At 45.5% G+C, this 15,093-nt stretch overlaps 1 protein-coding gene across 11 annotated transcripts in view; it reads right to left on the bottom strand.

Moving 5' to 3' along the window:
* The window catches only part of Ten1 (TEN1 subunit of CST complex), a 20,041-nt gene continuing 4,948 nt past the window's right edge, over nucleotides 1-15,093 (bottom strand). For 3 of the 11 annotated variants that reach the window (XM_047546103.1, XM_047546102.1, XM_047546104.1), the window contains exons 2-4: nucleotides 9,894-9,991; nucleotides 7,159-7,316; nucleotides 1-170 (exon numbers count right to left, since the gene is read on the bottom strand). In XM_047546103.1, coding sequence (XP_047402059.1) covers nucleotides 1-170; nucleotides 7,159-7,316; nucleotides 9,894-9,982 — 417 coding nt within the window. In that variant the 5' untranslated portion in view covers nucleotides 9,983-9,991. Of the gene's footprint in view, nucleotides 171-7,158; nucleotides 7,317-9,893; nucleotides 10,026-10,691; nucleotides 10,714-11,454; nucleotides 11,515-14,191; nucleotides 14,310-14,651; nucleotides 14,861-15,093 lie in introns of those variants that run through there. The other 8 variants (XM_047546099.1, XM_047546094.1, XM_047546095.1 and 5 more) reach the window with 6 other exon arrangements.

Below are 15,093 nucleotides of genomic sequence, written 5' to 3' on the forward strand. Positions count from 1 at the left end.
TCATGGTTTGGCCTCAGGAGTAGGTGGGGGGCTACTGGGGGCCCCCGCTTCCTCTTGGCTGCCTCTCTCTCGCTGGTACAGCCGTTGCTCCTGGATGGCTCGTTCTAACAAAGGCAGATTCATCCCTTCCACACAGGTCAGCACTCGGGCCTTCACCACGGAACCAACATCTGAAAGACACCAAGGCACCAGCCATGACAAGGATACTCCCTATGGATGCTTCTGGCTATTTCCACGTGCTGGGTCCTGAGTTTTGACAGCCAGAAACGGAGACTAGACAGGCAGAGCATGAAATGCAGGCAGTTTGTCCTCTTGAGCTTCAGAACTGTGGGTCTGCCATGCACATGCCTGGAACTTGGCCAGCATCCTGAATATTCCCCTTTTGGGAAGGTGGGTTCAGGAAGATGAACCCTCAACTTCCCACCTTTGCCACATAATTCTTTGGCCTCCTTTGTTTCCAAGTGCCCAGGGTCAAGGAGGGGTCCTATCACCATCCTAGCTCTCCATGCTTCCCAAGGGAAGGGCCTCCTTGGCAGCTGGCAATTGGAAACTGGGCAAAGAGAAACTCATATTTACTTTTTGCTTTCTTCCAAGGTGCTGGGGATTCGAACCCGGGCCTGCGCACACGCTCTGCAAGAGCTCTACAGGGTGAGCTATTCGCCCGCTTGAGAAACTCATATTTAGTAAGTACAAGAGACTGAGTTCCAGGTGAGTTTGTACTTAGAGGACCAATCACCTCATCCGGAGCGAGGGACTTGGGGGGCTCCTAACAGTTGCAGTGGTGACCTGATACATAATATCAATATTCAGGTGACATCAAACAGGAAGGACATTTGGGTTTACACTAAGATGGCCATCTATTTTCAGGTGGGCCCAGTAGCTCACACCTGTAATCCCAGAGACTTGGGAGGCTAAGACAGGAGGATCACAAGTTGGAGGCCAGCCTCAGCAACTTAGTGAGACAGACCTTCAGCAATTTAGTGAGATTGTCTCAAAATAAAAAATAAAAAGCATTGGAGATATAGCTCAGTGGTAAAGTGCCCCTGCATTCAAACCCCCAGTACCAAGAAAACAAAAACAACTCCTCTCCCCACCATAAAAACAAACAAAAACAAAACTTGTGTTCTCTCAGGTCTTCGGACACTTCAGTAAATACATTCAATGTTCTGGGACATTATGCTGTCTTCTTTTGCTGCACAGAGGCTTTCTGATTATTAGGTAAAGACTAGCCTACTCTTCTTTCCAGCCCAGGCCAGTTATCCCTTTAACACTGCCTAGGAGAGAATTCAGTGTCAGCTGCCTGGGTTCCAGCTGTCCACCCCGGCTACACTGGAAGAGGGGCCCGGGAGGTTGGCCGGGTGTCGTCAGCTTCCATTAGCCCAGTGCTGGGCTGCAAAAATGGCACAGCCTGGGGGGGGCGTGGGTGCAGGGTCTCAGTGGTAGAGCACTTGCCTGAGGCCCTGGGTTCATCTTCCAGCACCACGGCACAGACACAGGAGCGGGTGCGTGACAATATCTGAATCTACTGATGGGTGTAGATTACTGATTCTCACCACCCAGGACTCTTCTGTCTGCTCACTATCCTGATCAATCAAACAGCATTCATTGCTTATTTTCTCTTCTTCTTTTTTTTTTTTTTTTTTTTTGGGTGGTACTGGGGATTGAACCCAGGGACACTCTTACCCCTTGCTACATCCCCAGCTCTTTTTATTTTATTTATTTAGTTTTCTAAATTTTGAGTCAGGGTCTCACTTAAGTTGCTGAGGCTGGTTTCAGATGTGATCTTCCCGCCTCAGCCCCCAGAGTTGCTGGGATTACTGGTGAGGCCCCGGTGTCCAGCCTGACTAATCTTCACTAGACCATGAGAGCCTGGCTCTCTCAGGACACACGCAGCCCTGAAGATGTTCAGGACAACCTGGGCAGAACAAGAACAAAATCAGAGCACTTTAGTTCACAGTTGGAATGGCTAAAATTCTCAAAATAAGGGCTCAGGGTATTTTCAGTGGCTTGCCTGGTTTGCGTTAAGGCCCTGGGCTCCATCTCATCACTGAAACACAAAACAGGGCTGGGGATATCGCTCAGTCAGGTAAAGTAGCCCTGGGTTCAATCCCCAGCACTGGAGAAAAAAAAAAAAAACTCAAAAGAGGATCCTATATCAAATATTTCCATACTTCCTGTGTGAAGATTTTCTTAGGAATCTGCCTAAATTTCACAGAATTCTCCTTAGCATATGCCTGGCAGCTATTTCCTCCCTGTAACCAGGGGAAACCCAGACTTCTGGATTTACATTGCAAAATATGTTGCTTCTCCTGTGAATAAAAAGACGTGCAGGGTGTGGTGGTCAAACCTGTAATCCCAGTGACCCAGGAGCCTGAGGCAAGAGGATCTCAGGTTTAAGGCCAGTCTCTTCCGCAATTTAGTGATCCCTGTCTCAAAATTAAATGACTGGTTGCATGTAGCTCAGTGGTAAAAGCGCCTCTGGGCTCAATCCCCAGTGTCATTAAAAAAAAAAAAAAGCATTAACTAAGGAAGTGAGCTTTAGACAAACCAGGAAAGCAGTCATCCATCTGCAAAAGGCCCAAGTGCACAGAAGGAAGAGAAGGTGCTTGAGGACCTCTGCAGTGTGGGAGGAGGGAAGGAAGTCTGACTCACAGATGGAGAAATGATCCCACAGGGGAATCTCCCCTCCCAAAGATAAAGAACCGAGAACAAAGGGGCTGGGTTACACAAAACAAACGCAGGGGGCCTGAGATGTGGAGGAGAAGAGGAGTCACTGAGGGGGCGAATCTGAAGGGAGGAAGACCAGGGCCAGGTGCCAAGGCACAATGAGATGCCTTTCTGTTTTAAATTGAATGATTTTTGCTCGGGTTCAATCCCCAGTACAAAAAAAAAAAAAAAGTCTAAGGATCTTAATTGACTTTGGGTGGACCCTGGACCTGGCCTGGGGGTACCCTAAGAGGAGGGGCCTCAGCTGGGATGGGAAGGAGGCCAACCTGGACACCCAGAAGGACTTCCAGGCAGTGTGGAGGGGCCCAGAGAGAGAAGAGGCACTAAGCCAGGATGCTCTGATCCACGAGGTCGGGACCTCTCTGCACTCAGTCAGTGGGACCTCCAGGGCGGGCGGGTCTGATGGCAGGAAACTTCTGCCAGAAAAGCGCTGGACAGGGTTGGGGCTCAGGGGCAGAGCGCCTGCCTAGCAGGTGAGAGGCGCTGGGTTCCCTCCTCAGCACCGCATGTAAATAAATTAAAGGTCCATCAACCACTAAAATATATATATATTTAAAAAGTGGCTGCCAGCTGAGGGGAGGGAGGTGGGAGCACACCAGGAGTCCCAAGTCCAGGACCCTGAGGGTGAAGAACAAAGGTGTGGGAGTGAGCGAAAGGGCAGGAAGTCACTGCGAGCCAAGTTTCAGTGGCAGAGGCGGAGCCACCAGGAGAAACCAGGTCCTCGGTGCTGGGCGTGGGAGGCGGACCTGGGCGTGGGAGGCGGACCTGGAGCAGAGGTGAAGGGTGGCGTGAGACCGAAAGGGGTGGCGATGCCAGACCTGAGGAGCCTGCAGGAGCCGGTCGCACCTCTGGGCTCCGTGGGGTGTGTCGTGGGAGCCTGCACAGGCTCCAGGGGGAGGGCTACAGGCCCGGGGAAAAGCCAGCTTCAGCCAGGCCGAAGCACAACTGGGGTGTTGGGAAAGGGGGTGAAGACCCGCCCCAGGACACACAGGAAGGTTTCCCAGCGCAGGAACAGGCGGCTCAGGGGAAGAAGACAGGATGTGGGGGCGGGGCTCACAGCTCGGGGAGAGGCGCTGGGTTCGAGCCTCAGCACCCTGTACGAATAAATAAATAAAATTAATAATAATAATAATAAAGAACAGAGTGGGATTTACGCAGAGCTCTCCAGGGTGCACCTGGCTGGGAGGGACAGCCCTAGAGCTTTATAGCACTGAGGATCACAGGATCACTATGGTTGATGACAACTGTGTATTTCAAGCACAGCTGGAACTGAGGATTGAGACTATCCCACCTTGAAGAAAGGAGAAGTGTTTGAGGTGAGAAATATCACTACGCATTCAGACCTATAATGAAACGTCACACATTATACTCATAAATACACAGAATTTACCATGTATCAATTAAAGATCTTTAAGACAAAAAGCTGGGTGTGGGTGGTGCGCACCTGTAATCCCAGCTTCTCAGGAAGCTGAGGCAGGAGAACAGCAAGGCCCCTGTCTCAAAATAAAAAATAAGAAGGGCTGGGGATGTCACTGAGTGGTAGAGCACCCCTGGGTTCAAGTCCCTGAACTGCCAAAAAAGGAGCAACCTCCAGGCGGGAGAAAGATGTGTCCCAGCACCTCCCCCTGGACAGGCAGCCCCTCGCCCCTGGACAGTGCCACAGACACTGTCAGAGGCCAGGATTTATCACAGGGCAGGCATTCCACCTTTCCAGCCTCAGCTAGCTCTAGGTGCAGACCATCAGGAAGGTGGTTTTCAGTGGCCTCTCCTTTGTCCCCAGATCGGTCAACCTGTACACATGGCAGGATCCGTGTCTGATTGACCTTTGTCTCCGCACAGGACTTTGGACCTGGCCCGTGGAGGTCTACAGCACTCACAGGTGCCTGCTCTGCCCAGGCTAGAGGTCAGGGCTCAGGGCCGCGCTCAGTCCGCATGCGGCCCCTCCCTCCTCATCCTTTCTTTAATGAATTCCGAGAGCCAGCTGTGAGCCATGTGCATGCCTTACCTAGAAAATCAAGGGGGGAAATGTGGTATATGGGAAACTCCCTCAAATAGGCTGTGAGGCAAGTAATGAGAAGCCGTCAGCAGGCCAAAGGACACCTAGGGCCGCTTCATAAGGTTCAGGTTTGGGGGGTTTTTGTTTTTGTTTTTGTTTTGCAAGAATGCAAGAATATGGAGCTGGGGAGATAGCTCAGTTGGTAGAGTGCTTGCCTTGCAAGCACAAGGCCCTGGGTTCAATACCCAGCACCGCAAAAAAAAAAAAAAAAGCAAGAATATTTCATACTTCAGGTGTGGTACTGTGTGACTTGATGCTTCACTGATTCATGTCTTGTAATGCTGGATTGATCGGGCTTGCTCCTTCATTACAACATACACATCAATCTTTTACTAATGGTTTTAGCAGCCAGCAATGAGTTTTTACCTAGATTTATTATTTCATCAGGGCTCTTAAAAAGGAAACATGGCCAGACATGGTGGCACATTGTAATCCCAGCTACTTGGGAGGCTGAGGCAGGAGGATCAAAAATTCAAAGACCAGCCCCTCAGCAACTTGGGGAGCCCTTATCTAAATAAATGTAAAAAGGCCTGGGATGCAGCTCAGTGGTAAAGCACCCCTGGATTCAATCCCCAGTACTGAAAAAACAATAATAATTAAAAATAAAATAAACATGGCTGTTGAGCACAGTGGCACACCCCTGTAATCCCAATGACTCAGGAGGTTGAGGCACAAGTTTCAGGCCAGCCTGGGCAATTTACCACAACGCTGTCTCAAATAAAAAATAAAAAGAACTGGGGATAAGCCATGTGCAGTGGTGCACCCCTGAAATCCCAGTGGTTTGGGAGGCCGAGGCAGGAGGACCGTGAGTTCAAAGTCAGCTTTAGCAACTTAGCAAGACACTGAGCAACTCAGTGAGACCCTGTCTCTAAATAAAATACAAAAAAGGGCTGGGGATGTGGCTCAGTAGTTGAGTGCCCCTGGGTTCAATGACCAGTGCTGCAATAAAATAAAAACAAAGTAAAAATAAATTTAAAAAGAGGGCTGGGGGTGACGCTCAGTGGCAGAGAGTGTACTTAGCATGCAAGAGGCCCTGGGTTTGATCCCCAGCAGCACATGCGAATAATAATAAATAAAGAAATATAGGTGGTTTTATATATTAAAGAGTCCGCCCTCCCATTTTACTTCCACAAATAATCCCAACTCTCTGCTCCAAACCCTGCCCACCTCCTGGCTGCCTGGCCTGCCCTCCCATCGTGTTTCAACCCCGCCTCTATTTGCAATTGGGCCTTAAGGGTGCAGACAGGGGCAGGCGCTGGGGACCAGAAAGCTCCCAGGATTGATGGCAGGAGTGGGAGTGTGGGGGAGCGCCTATGGGAGCTGGGTTGTGTTTAAGGTGGAAATCATTTATGCAAAGGCTCTCTCTGCTCACCCTCCCTCCCTCTTCCCATAACTCTCCTAAATCAATTATGAGGGCAGGAGCCCTATGAGCTCAAAGGCTTAAGCCTGGATAAAGATTAACTTTTATTAAGTCGAATATAATTAAAGTAAGTACCATTTAATTACTTTTTTCCCTGATATTTCATCCAGAGTTAAAACACCATTATGACTTTTAGAAAGTATAAATCAAGAAAATAAATACTTGTATTTTTTTAAACCATGGATTCTACTTTAGGAAACTGCATTGAAGAAAAACTCAAGACAAAGATTAGCTGGTTGTGGTGATATATCCTGTAATCTCAGCTACTCAGGATGCTGAGGCAGGAGGATTGCCAAGTTCAAGGCCAGCCTAAACAACTGACCCAGACCCTGTCTCAAAGTAAAATAAAAAGGGCTGGGGATGTAGCTCAGTGGTAGAGTGCCCCTGAGTTCAATCCCCAGTACAAAACAACAGCACCCACAAAACCCTTAAAGATTGGTGCAGAAGGATGTTATCTGCAGCATTCTTTCTTCTTTTTCCTTTTTTCTTTTTTCCCTCTCTCTCACACTGACTTCCTAGTTGATTATTACATCCCAGTGGCTTGGGAGGCTAAGGCAGGAGGATTGCAAGTTCAAAGCCAGCCTCAGCAACTTAGCAGGGCCCTAAGCAATTCAGCAAGACCCTCTGTCTAAATAAAATACAAAACAGGGCTGGGGATGTGGCTCATTGGTTAAGTGCCCCTGGGTTCAATTCCTGGTATTAAAAAAAAAAAAAAAAAAAAAAAATTAGTGGTTTCTCTCTTCTCTTTCTCACTTCCCCACAGTCCCTCTCTTTGACTTGGGACCACATGGCAGGTCCACTCTGAGTCCTATCATATCTGTCTCCCAAGAGTCCTTGACCTGTGGACTGCTCTGGAAGGAATGTTGACCCAGTGAGGCTGATTCCTAATTTCTGACTCACCAGAGACTCCCCCACTCAGAACCCAGAGTGCAACGGAACCGAGGCCGCCGCTTACCGTCCTCATGCTGGAGCTCTCCAAGGACCACGTACAAGGAGCCCACCTGGGCCTGGAACGGCTCCACCAACTTGGTACAGACAAGAACCTGATGCTGATCAGATCCGTGCAGGGCCCTGAGGGTCACCCGGGACTGGGTCACGTCATAGAGGCACAACCTGGAGAGCGGAGGAAGCGAGATCGTTTCTATCCATAGGTGAAACCAGCCACAGAACTCAAAAGGTTTGAGGAGGCCAATAAATCTGGAAATCCATGGCCACCCTCAATCCTTCCAAGAAAAACAGAGAAATGACAAATGAGAACAAATGCTTCAGTCTCTGTTATAAAGCAGGAGATGACTGTATTTTCATTTTCTTCCCCTTGTTTTAAATTTTCTTAATAGTATCTTGTGATGAGCACAATCATTTAATCTTGTTGGCAACCATGTATTCACTTTTTTTTCTTTTATGGTTTTTTGCTTTCTGAGGTCTTAGCTGAGATCTCTGCCCATCACTAGGACACTGTGAAGGTGTTCTTGGTTATTTCTGGACATTTCGTAGTTTTAACTTGTATTTCTGTGACATAGTGCAAATATTATTCTTTTGTATGTTGTGAGGTAGGGATCAAGTTGTTTTTCTTCCTTAAAAATAACCAGTAATTCCAGCACCATCTATTGAAACAACTCTCCTTTTTCCACTAAATTAAAACTGATAACTTTATCAAAAACCATTAAAGAGGGCTGGGGAGATAGCTCAGCTGGTAGAGTGCTTGCCTTGCAAGCACAAGGCCCTGAGTTCGATCCCCAGTACCACAAAAAAAAAAAAAAAAAAAAAAAAAAAAAAAAAAAAAAAAACTATTGCACAGTCATGTTCACCAAATGACAGGATATGTTCTGAGAAGTGAGTCGCTAGGCAATTTGTGCAGACATCATAGGGCACGCTTACACAACCAGGTGGCTGCCTACCACTACGTCCGGTAGCCTCTTGCTCCTGGCTACACACCTGTACCAGGTTACTGTGCTGAATATGTAGGCAACTGTCACTCAATAGTAAGTATTTGTGGACCTAAACATATCTAGACCTGGAAAAGGTGCAGTAAAAATATGAAGTGATCGTAATTTTCTGGTTCCATTACTCCAATATAATCTTGTGGGGGTTGCTGTTCTGGGGACTGTACCCAGGGGGGCTCTACCATTGAGCTATATGCCCAGCCTTCTTGTTTCTTTCTGTTTTTAGAGGCAGGATCTTGCTAAGTGGTTGTAACTGGCCTTAGACTTCTGATCCTCCTGCTTCAGCCTCCTAAGTAGCTGTGATTATAGGCATGCACCACTGCACCCAGCTCCATTATAATCTTATGGGACCCTCATATAAAATCTGCTGATGAGGGCTGGGGTTGTGGCTCAGTGGTAGAGCACTTGCCTAGCATGTATGAGGCATGGGGTTCAATTCTTAGCACCGCATATAAAGAAAATAAAGGTCCACTGACAACTAAAAAAAAATTTTAAAAAATCTGTTGTTGACTCATATGTTATGCCATATAAGATGGTATATTTAGACAGTGAAATAAATGAACCTATTAAAAATGTAATGATGTAGATGTATACATGTGGCAAGGAAGTAGGTCCAGCACTTGCAGGTATGTTAGTAAATAAATGGTACAAATAGTAATACAATAAGACCTCGTCTAGGCTAAAATATGTCCTCAGATGTGTACACATATATCCCAAGATGGTCCCAAATGATTTGCATTTCCTGGGATTCACATCTTCATGCAGTGGTCTACCATGCTGAATAGGGCTGCTCTGCGTAACCAGAAGGATCCTGCAGGAATGACAGAGAGTGACTTCTGACTCTATGTCATAAAATACATAGTGGCTTCCACCTTGCTCTGTCTCTTGGATCACTCGTTCTGAGAGAGACAGCTGTTATAAGGAACCTCATGCAGACCTATAGAGAAAGTCACATTGTTGGGGGCTGAGTCTTCCTGCCAAGAGCCAGCAACAATTTGACAGCCATGTGTAAGAGTCACCCTGGAAGCAGATTCTCCAGTTCACCAAGGAACAAACGGCAACCATGGCCAACATCTGGGCTGCAACCTCAAGAGAGACCTGAGCCAGATCTGCCCAGTTAAGCCACCCTTGAACTTCTAACTCATACTAACTGTGAGATAATAAAGGTCGGTTGAGATTTGGGGGCGGTTACTAGGGATTTAACCCAGGGGTGCTTTACCACTGAGCTACACCCTCAGCCTTTAAATTTTTTTTTTTTTTTTTTAATTTCAAAACAGGATTTCCTTAAGTTGCTTAGGGCCTCACTAAATTGCTGAGGCTCTCCTTGAACTTGGGATCCTCCTGCTTCAGCATCCCAAGCCACTGGGATTACAGGTGTGTGCCATCATACCCTGCTAAGGCACTATATTTGACAGTGATTTGTTATACTGAATATGTAACCAACCGAGTATACATGTATATACATATATTGCCACCCAGATATATGTATATCCATAAATATGAACATGCAAAAGTATATAAAGATAATCACAAAATATTAGCAGTAGTTAGCTGGGCAATGGGATTATAAGTGATTTTGCTTTCTTTACTCTTTTGTGAACTGTCCATATTTTTTACAATGAATACATATTCATTTTCAGCATTTTTTATAGACAAAATGATATAAAACTACTGTAATTGCTTTATTTTCAGGGGGAAGACATTAAACATTCCCCCTCCCACCATGTGAAAAGACCAACTTTCTCACCTGCCAAATGTTCTCAGGGTGCCCCCGTCAGGAACCTGGCCAGCACTGACCTCCCAGGGGAAGTAATAGATCCCAGGTTTGGGTAGCATTGTTGGTTTCTGTAACAAAATGGGATGGATTTTTTGAAGACTCCTGATAAATCAAGCAGAGCACAAGACAGACCCACAGATGCACAAGACGAGCAACAACATCTGGAAGACTAGTTCTAGTGGGGAAAGAGACACACTTAAAAACAGTTTGGGCGGGCTGGGGAGATAGCTCAGCTGGTAGAGTACTTGCCTCACAATCACAAGGCCCTGAGTTTGATCCCCAGTACCGCAAAAAAAAAAAAAAAAAAAAAAAAAAAAACAGTTTGGGTGCACGCCTGTAATCCTAACAATTTGAGAGGCTGAAGCAGCAGGATTGAGTTCAAAGTCAGCCTCAGCAACTTAGTGAGACCCAGCCTCAAAATAAAAAAATAAAAAGGGCTAGGGATGTAGCTCAGTGGTTAAATACCCCTGGGTTCATTCCCTGGTAGCAAAATTTTTTTTTGCTAGGTTATGAATTCACATAAAACATACACACACACATACACACGCGCGCACACACACACACACACACACACACACACACACCATGTGGAGAAGTACTGCCTCCTACTCCAATCTCAATGCATCCCATTCCCTACCAATGCCAGAAAGCATGGGTCTGTAAAGAGCAGACGGTAAGTATTTCCAGCTTCACAGGCTAGAGGATTTTCTCCTTATATGAGGTTTTCTTTCAAATATTAGAGAACTGGATGGGCCTGGTGACACATACCTGTAATCCCAGCAACTTAGGAGGCTGAGGCAGGAGGATCACAAGACCAAGGCCAGCCTTAGCACTTAGCAAGACTCTTGTCTCAAAATAAGAACTAAAAAAATTAAAAAATATAAAAGGGTTGGGGATGTAGCTCAGTGGTAGAGCATCCCTGGGTTCAATCCCCAGTACCACAAAATATAAAATAAATGTCAGAGAACTGGGGATTTAGGGATAATTAATTGTTCAATGACCAAAGAGTCCTGAAAGCAAGAGTCTTCAACTATTTCTGGATAGGACAAGCACACAGAGATAGGAATGAAGATAAACAATAATGAAATAAGCATAAAATCCCTGTAGAAAATAGATGACACAGTCTTAGCCCAGAAGTTAAATATAACCTCGATACTTGCACAATCGGTGTTATTACCCTCTAACAAGGAGGTCACTGGACAGTGTTGCAAGTCAATGTGCAATGGACATTTTGAGAAGCTGCCAAGAATAGGCTTGGTTTGTGCAGCTCAGGAGCAACTGGCTGAGTCTCAGCTGACCCCATCCCCCTAAAGGTGCATGTTGTGAATTGCTGTGGCCGGGGAGCATAACTGTCAGTCACTAGACACGAGACAGCCTCCTAACCGCCTCCAGCGTGACAGAAGCAAAAACTGAAAGAAAACAAAAATCTACTAAGGAGAGAAAAAAGAGCAGTGGTCCATTAGGGGTCATGGGGGACAATCCCCTTTGGCCTAGCAAAAAGTTGACACCTGATGGCTGTGGTGGCACACACCTGTAATTCCACCCTCGGGGCACAGGGAGGAGGATCCTGGCCTGGCAACTTAGTGAAAGCCTGTATCAAAATAAAAGCCAAAAATTAAAATAAAGAAAAAAAAAGGGCTGGAGATAGAGCTCAGTGATGGAGACCTTCTGGGTTCAGTCCCCAGTCCTGCCAAAAAAAAAAAATGGGATAGGCAGGTAGCTTTGTGGTAAAATGCCCCTGGGTTCAAACCCCAGTACTGTTAAAAAAAAAAAAAAAAAAAAAAAAGCTGATACTTCAGAAGATTTTTTTAAGTAATTTTACACCCTCAAGTACCATATATATTGTAAACTAAACATAAGTACACACAACATGTCACTATATTATATTTACATTTATTTAAAAACTCATCATACAGTAGGATCAACTCTTTGGGAGCATATATTTTTATAAGTTTTAATTCATCAATTTTTAAAAATTACAATTCTTTGTTAGCCTATATTGCACAATGAGTTTCAAGGTAAAACTCGGGTTATATGACATGTTTTGAACTATGACCTCAAAGAGCAATACCCCAGGGTCTCCAGCCTGGAGATGGCTTGCAGTGTGGCCGTGAAGCTGCCAACATCACAGCCCTAGTAAGTCCCCTTTCATACATCTTAAAAACATTTCATTTTAGCTGGGCACACCTGTAATCCCAGAGGCTCAGGAGGCTGAGGCAGGAGGATCGCAAGTTCCAGTCCAGCCTCAGCAACCCAGGGAGGCCCAAAGCAACTCAGCAAGACCCTGTCTCCAAAAAAAAAAAAAAAAAAAAAAGGGCTGGGATGTGGCTCAGTGGTTAAGCAGCCCTGGGTTCAATCCCTGGTACAAAAAAAAAAAAAAAATCCAAATAAAAGGGTTATTTTCCTGTGCCTTTATTTTAAATATTTTTTCAAAGACAGAGTTTAAATTTTTTTTTTTTAGTTGTAGTTGCACACAATATCCTTGTTTATTTATTTATTTTTATGTGGTGCTGAGGATCAAACCCACTACCTCACACGTACTAGGCTAGCGCTCTACCACTGAGCCACAACACCCACCCACACATTTTTTTTTTTTTTGATGGTGCTGGGGATTGAACCCAGGACCTTGTGCTTTTGAGGCAGGCACTCTACCAACTAAGCTCTCTCCCCAGCCCGCCCACACAGTTTTTAAAGTTTTTTTTTTAGTTGTAGATGGACACACTACCTTTATTTTATTTATTTATGTGGTGCTGAGGATTGAACCCGGTGCCCCAAACATTCAAGGCAAGTGCCCTACCACTGAGTCACAACCCCAGGCCCCACGCAGAGTTTTATTTAGGAAAGTAGATACATATTCAAAGAATAGGGGCGATCTTGAGAGAGGTCTTTGGGATAAAGTAAAGAATACACATTCAAGGGAGAAAGTGGGCTATCTGCAGAGGAAGAGGCAGCCCTGTGCCTTTATTTATTTATTTTTATTTTGGGTATTTTCTTTTCTGTTTTGGAACTGGGGATCAAATCCAGGGCTTCCCAAATGCGAAGCAAGCACTTTGACACTGAGCTACATCCCAGCCTATTTCTGGTACTGGGGATTGATCCCAGGCGTTTTACCACTGAGCAACAATCCCAGCCCCCCAGTCCTTATTAATTTTTATTTTGAGACAGGGTCTCACTAAGTTGCCCAGGCTGTCCTCCAATTTACGATCCTCCTGCCTCAGCCTCCCAAGTGGCTGGAATTACAAGTGTGCACCACCATGCCCAGCTGTGCCTTTAAAAATTTTGCAACCACTAGAATAAAGACAGATTTGGGGGCTAATCATCAATGGATGCTAAAAATACTAGGAAAATCTGATAAGAAATAGGTCTCCCTAGGGACTTCTTATTAATTACAAAGGGGAAAAGGATCCACTTCCTGGTAGAGAAACTCAGCAAATACGGCTATTGTGGACCTCCTGATAAATACTGAGGAAGGCACATCACTTCTGTTGGTATTCCTGCCAAAATGTGTCACCTGAATGTAAGAAATGACAGACAAGTCTGAGTCGGGGGACACAGTTGGAAACAAGCTTCTATAATCCAAAAGCGCCACAGTTACAGCAAAGGGTTCCAGTGAAAAGAGAGCAAAATAACAAGACAACTGTCATGGACTGCAGCGTGTCCTCTCAAAAAGACCTGGTGGAGAAGGCTCAGGGCCTCAGAATGTCCCTCCCAGTGAGACAGGTCTTTGCGGAGGTCACCAAGTTAACACAAGGTCCTCAGGATGGTTCTAACCCAGCAGGAGTAGTGTCCTTATAAAAAGGGACAATCTGGACATAGAGACAGACACAATACCAGAAGGCCAAGTGAAAACGAAGGCAGAGGGGGGTGATGTGAATATGGCCAAGGGATGCCAAGGACTGCCAGCAAGTCACCAGACACTGGGGCTGGGGAAGTAGCTCAGTGGTAAGGTGCTTGCCTGGCATGCATGAGACTCTGGGTTCAAATCCCAGCACTACAACACACACATACACACACACAAAATCACATCGCCAGGGGCTAGGGCTGGGGCTCAGTGGCAGAGTGCTTGCCTAGCATGTGTGAGGCACTGGGTTCAATTCTCAGCACCACATATAAATAAACAAATTAAATAAAGGTCCATCAACAATAAAAAATATTTTTTAAAAAAATCCCATCACCAGAAGCCTTTTAAAGGCAAGTCCTGGAACAGATTCTCCCTCACAGCCTCAGAGGAACCCACTCTGGACAACTTGATCCCAGACTTTACCCACCAGAACTGAGACAATAACTTCTGCCGTTTAAGTCTCCCAGTCCATAGCACTTTGTTACAACATTCCTAGGAAACCAACACCACAGAATATCATTTATGATTCTGGACTAGACCTTAGGCTGGAAGGGAAAAAAAAAAAAAAACGTGGTAAAGGTCATTAATGGACAATTGTAAAAGAACTCATTTCAAAGAACGCAGATTAGATAATAGTATTATATCAGTGTTACATTATCTTGTGTTGGTGACCTTGTTTTTAGAACTGGTTCTTATGAGTAAAGGATCAAGATTTTTATCCTGTTTTCTCAAATGGTTCAGAAAACAAAAAGCAAGCGGATAAGAGTTGACCCAGCAGCTATGGCAAAAAGTTAACTAGTAAATCTGGGTGAAAGGTATGTTGATTCTTCATTCTCCAATTCTTGAATGGGTTTGAAAATATTTTGTAATAAAAAGACAAAGCTCACCAGATCCAGCTTTCCAGTTAAGCTGCACCACTCGATGCTGAGTTTACTATCATTACATCCAGAGTGGCGAAGGACGGAAATTCCACAGTTTAAGGATGTCAAGTGGCTTTATTTTCCATTCTAGAATCAGGCACTGCTGCATTCCATGGCACAGAATAAGTGTTCTGAGCAGCAGAGGTGGCCTGAAAAAAGACAGAAGCAGAGAAGGGCTGGAAAAAAAGAAACAAAGACCAGAAAAGATTGGTCATTTCAGAGTCGCTTTTCTCCTAAGGCAGGGACAGGGAGACAGACCAAAAGAAAGGTAGTTGATAGGTTAACTTCAAGGTTACTTTTTGTAAGGATTAAGGGAACCTGCAGATTAAGGCAGAGGGAATCTCTGTCATGCTGTTGGCCTGTTTGGGAATGGCTGTTGACTTCATTCTCCTGATTTCAGATGTTCAGG

This window comes from Sciurus carolinensis, chromosome 3 (assembly GCF_902686445.1).
Source record: "Sciurus carolinensis chromosome 3, mSciCar1.2, whole genome shotgun sequence".
NCBI lineage: Eukaryota > Metazoa > Chordata > Mammalia > Rodentia > Sciuridae > Sciurus > Sciurus carolinensis.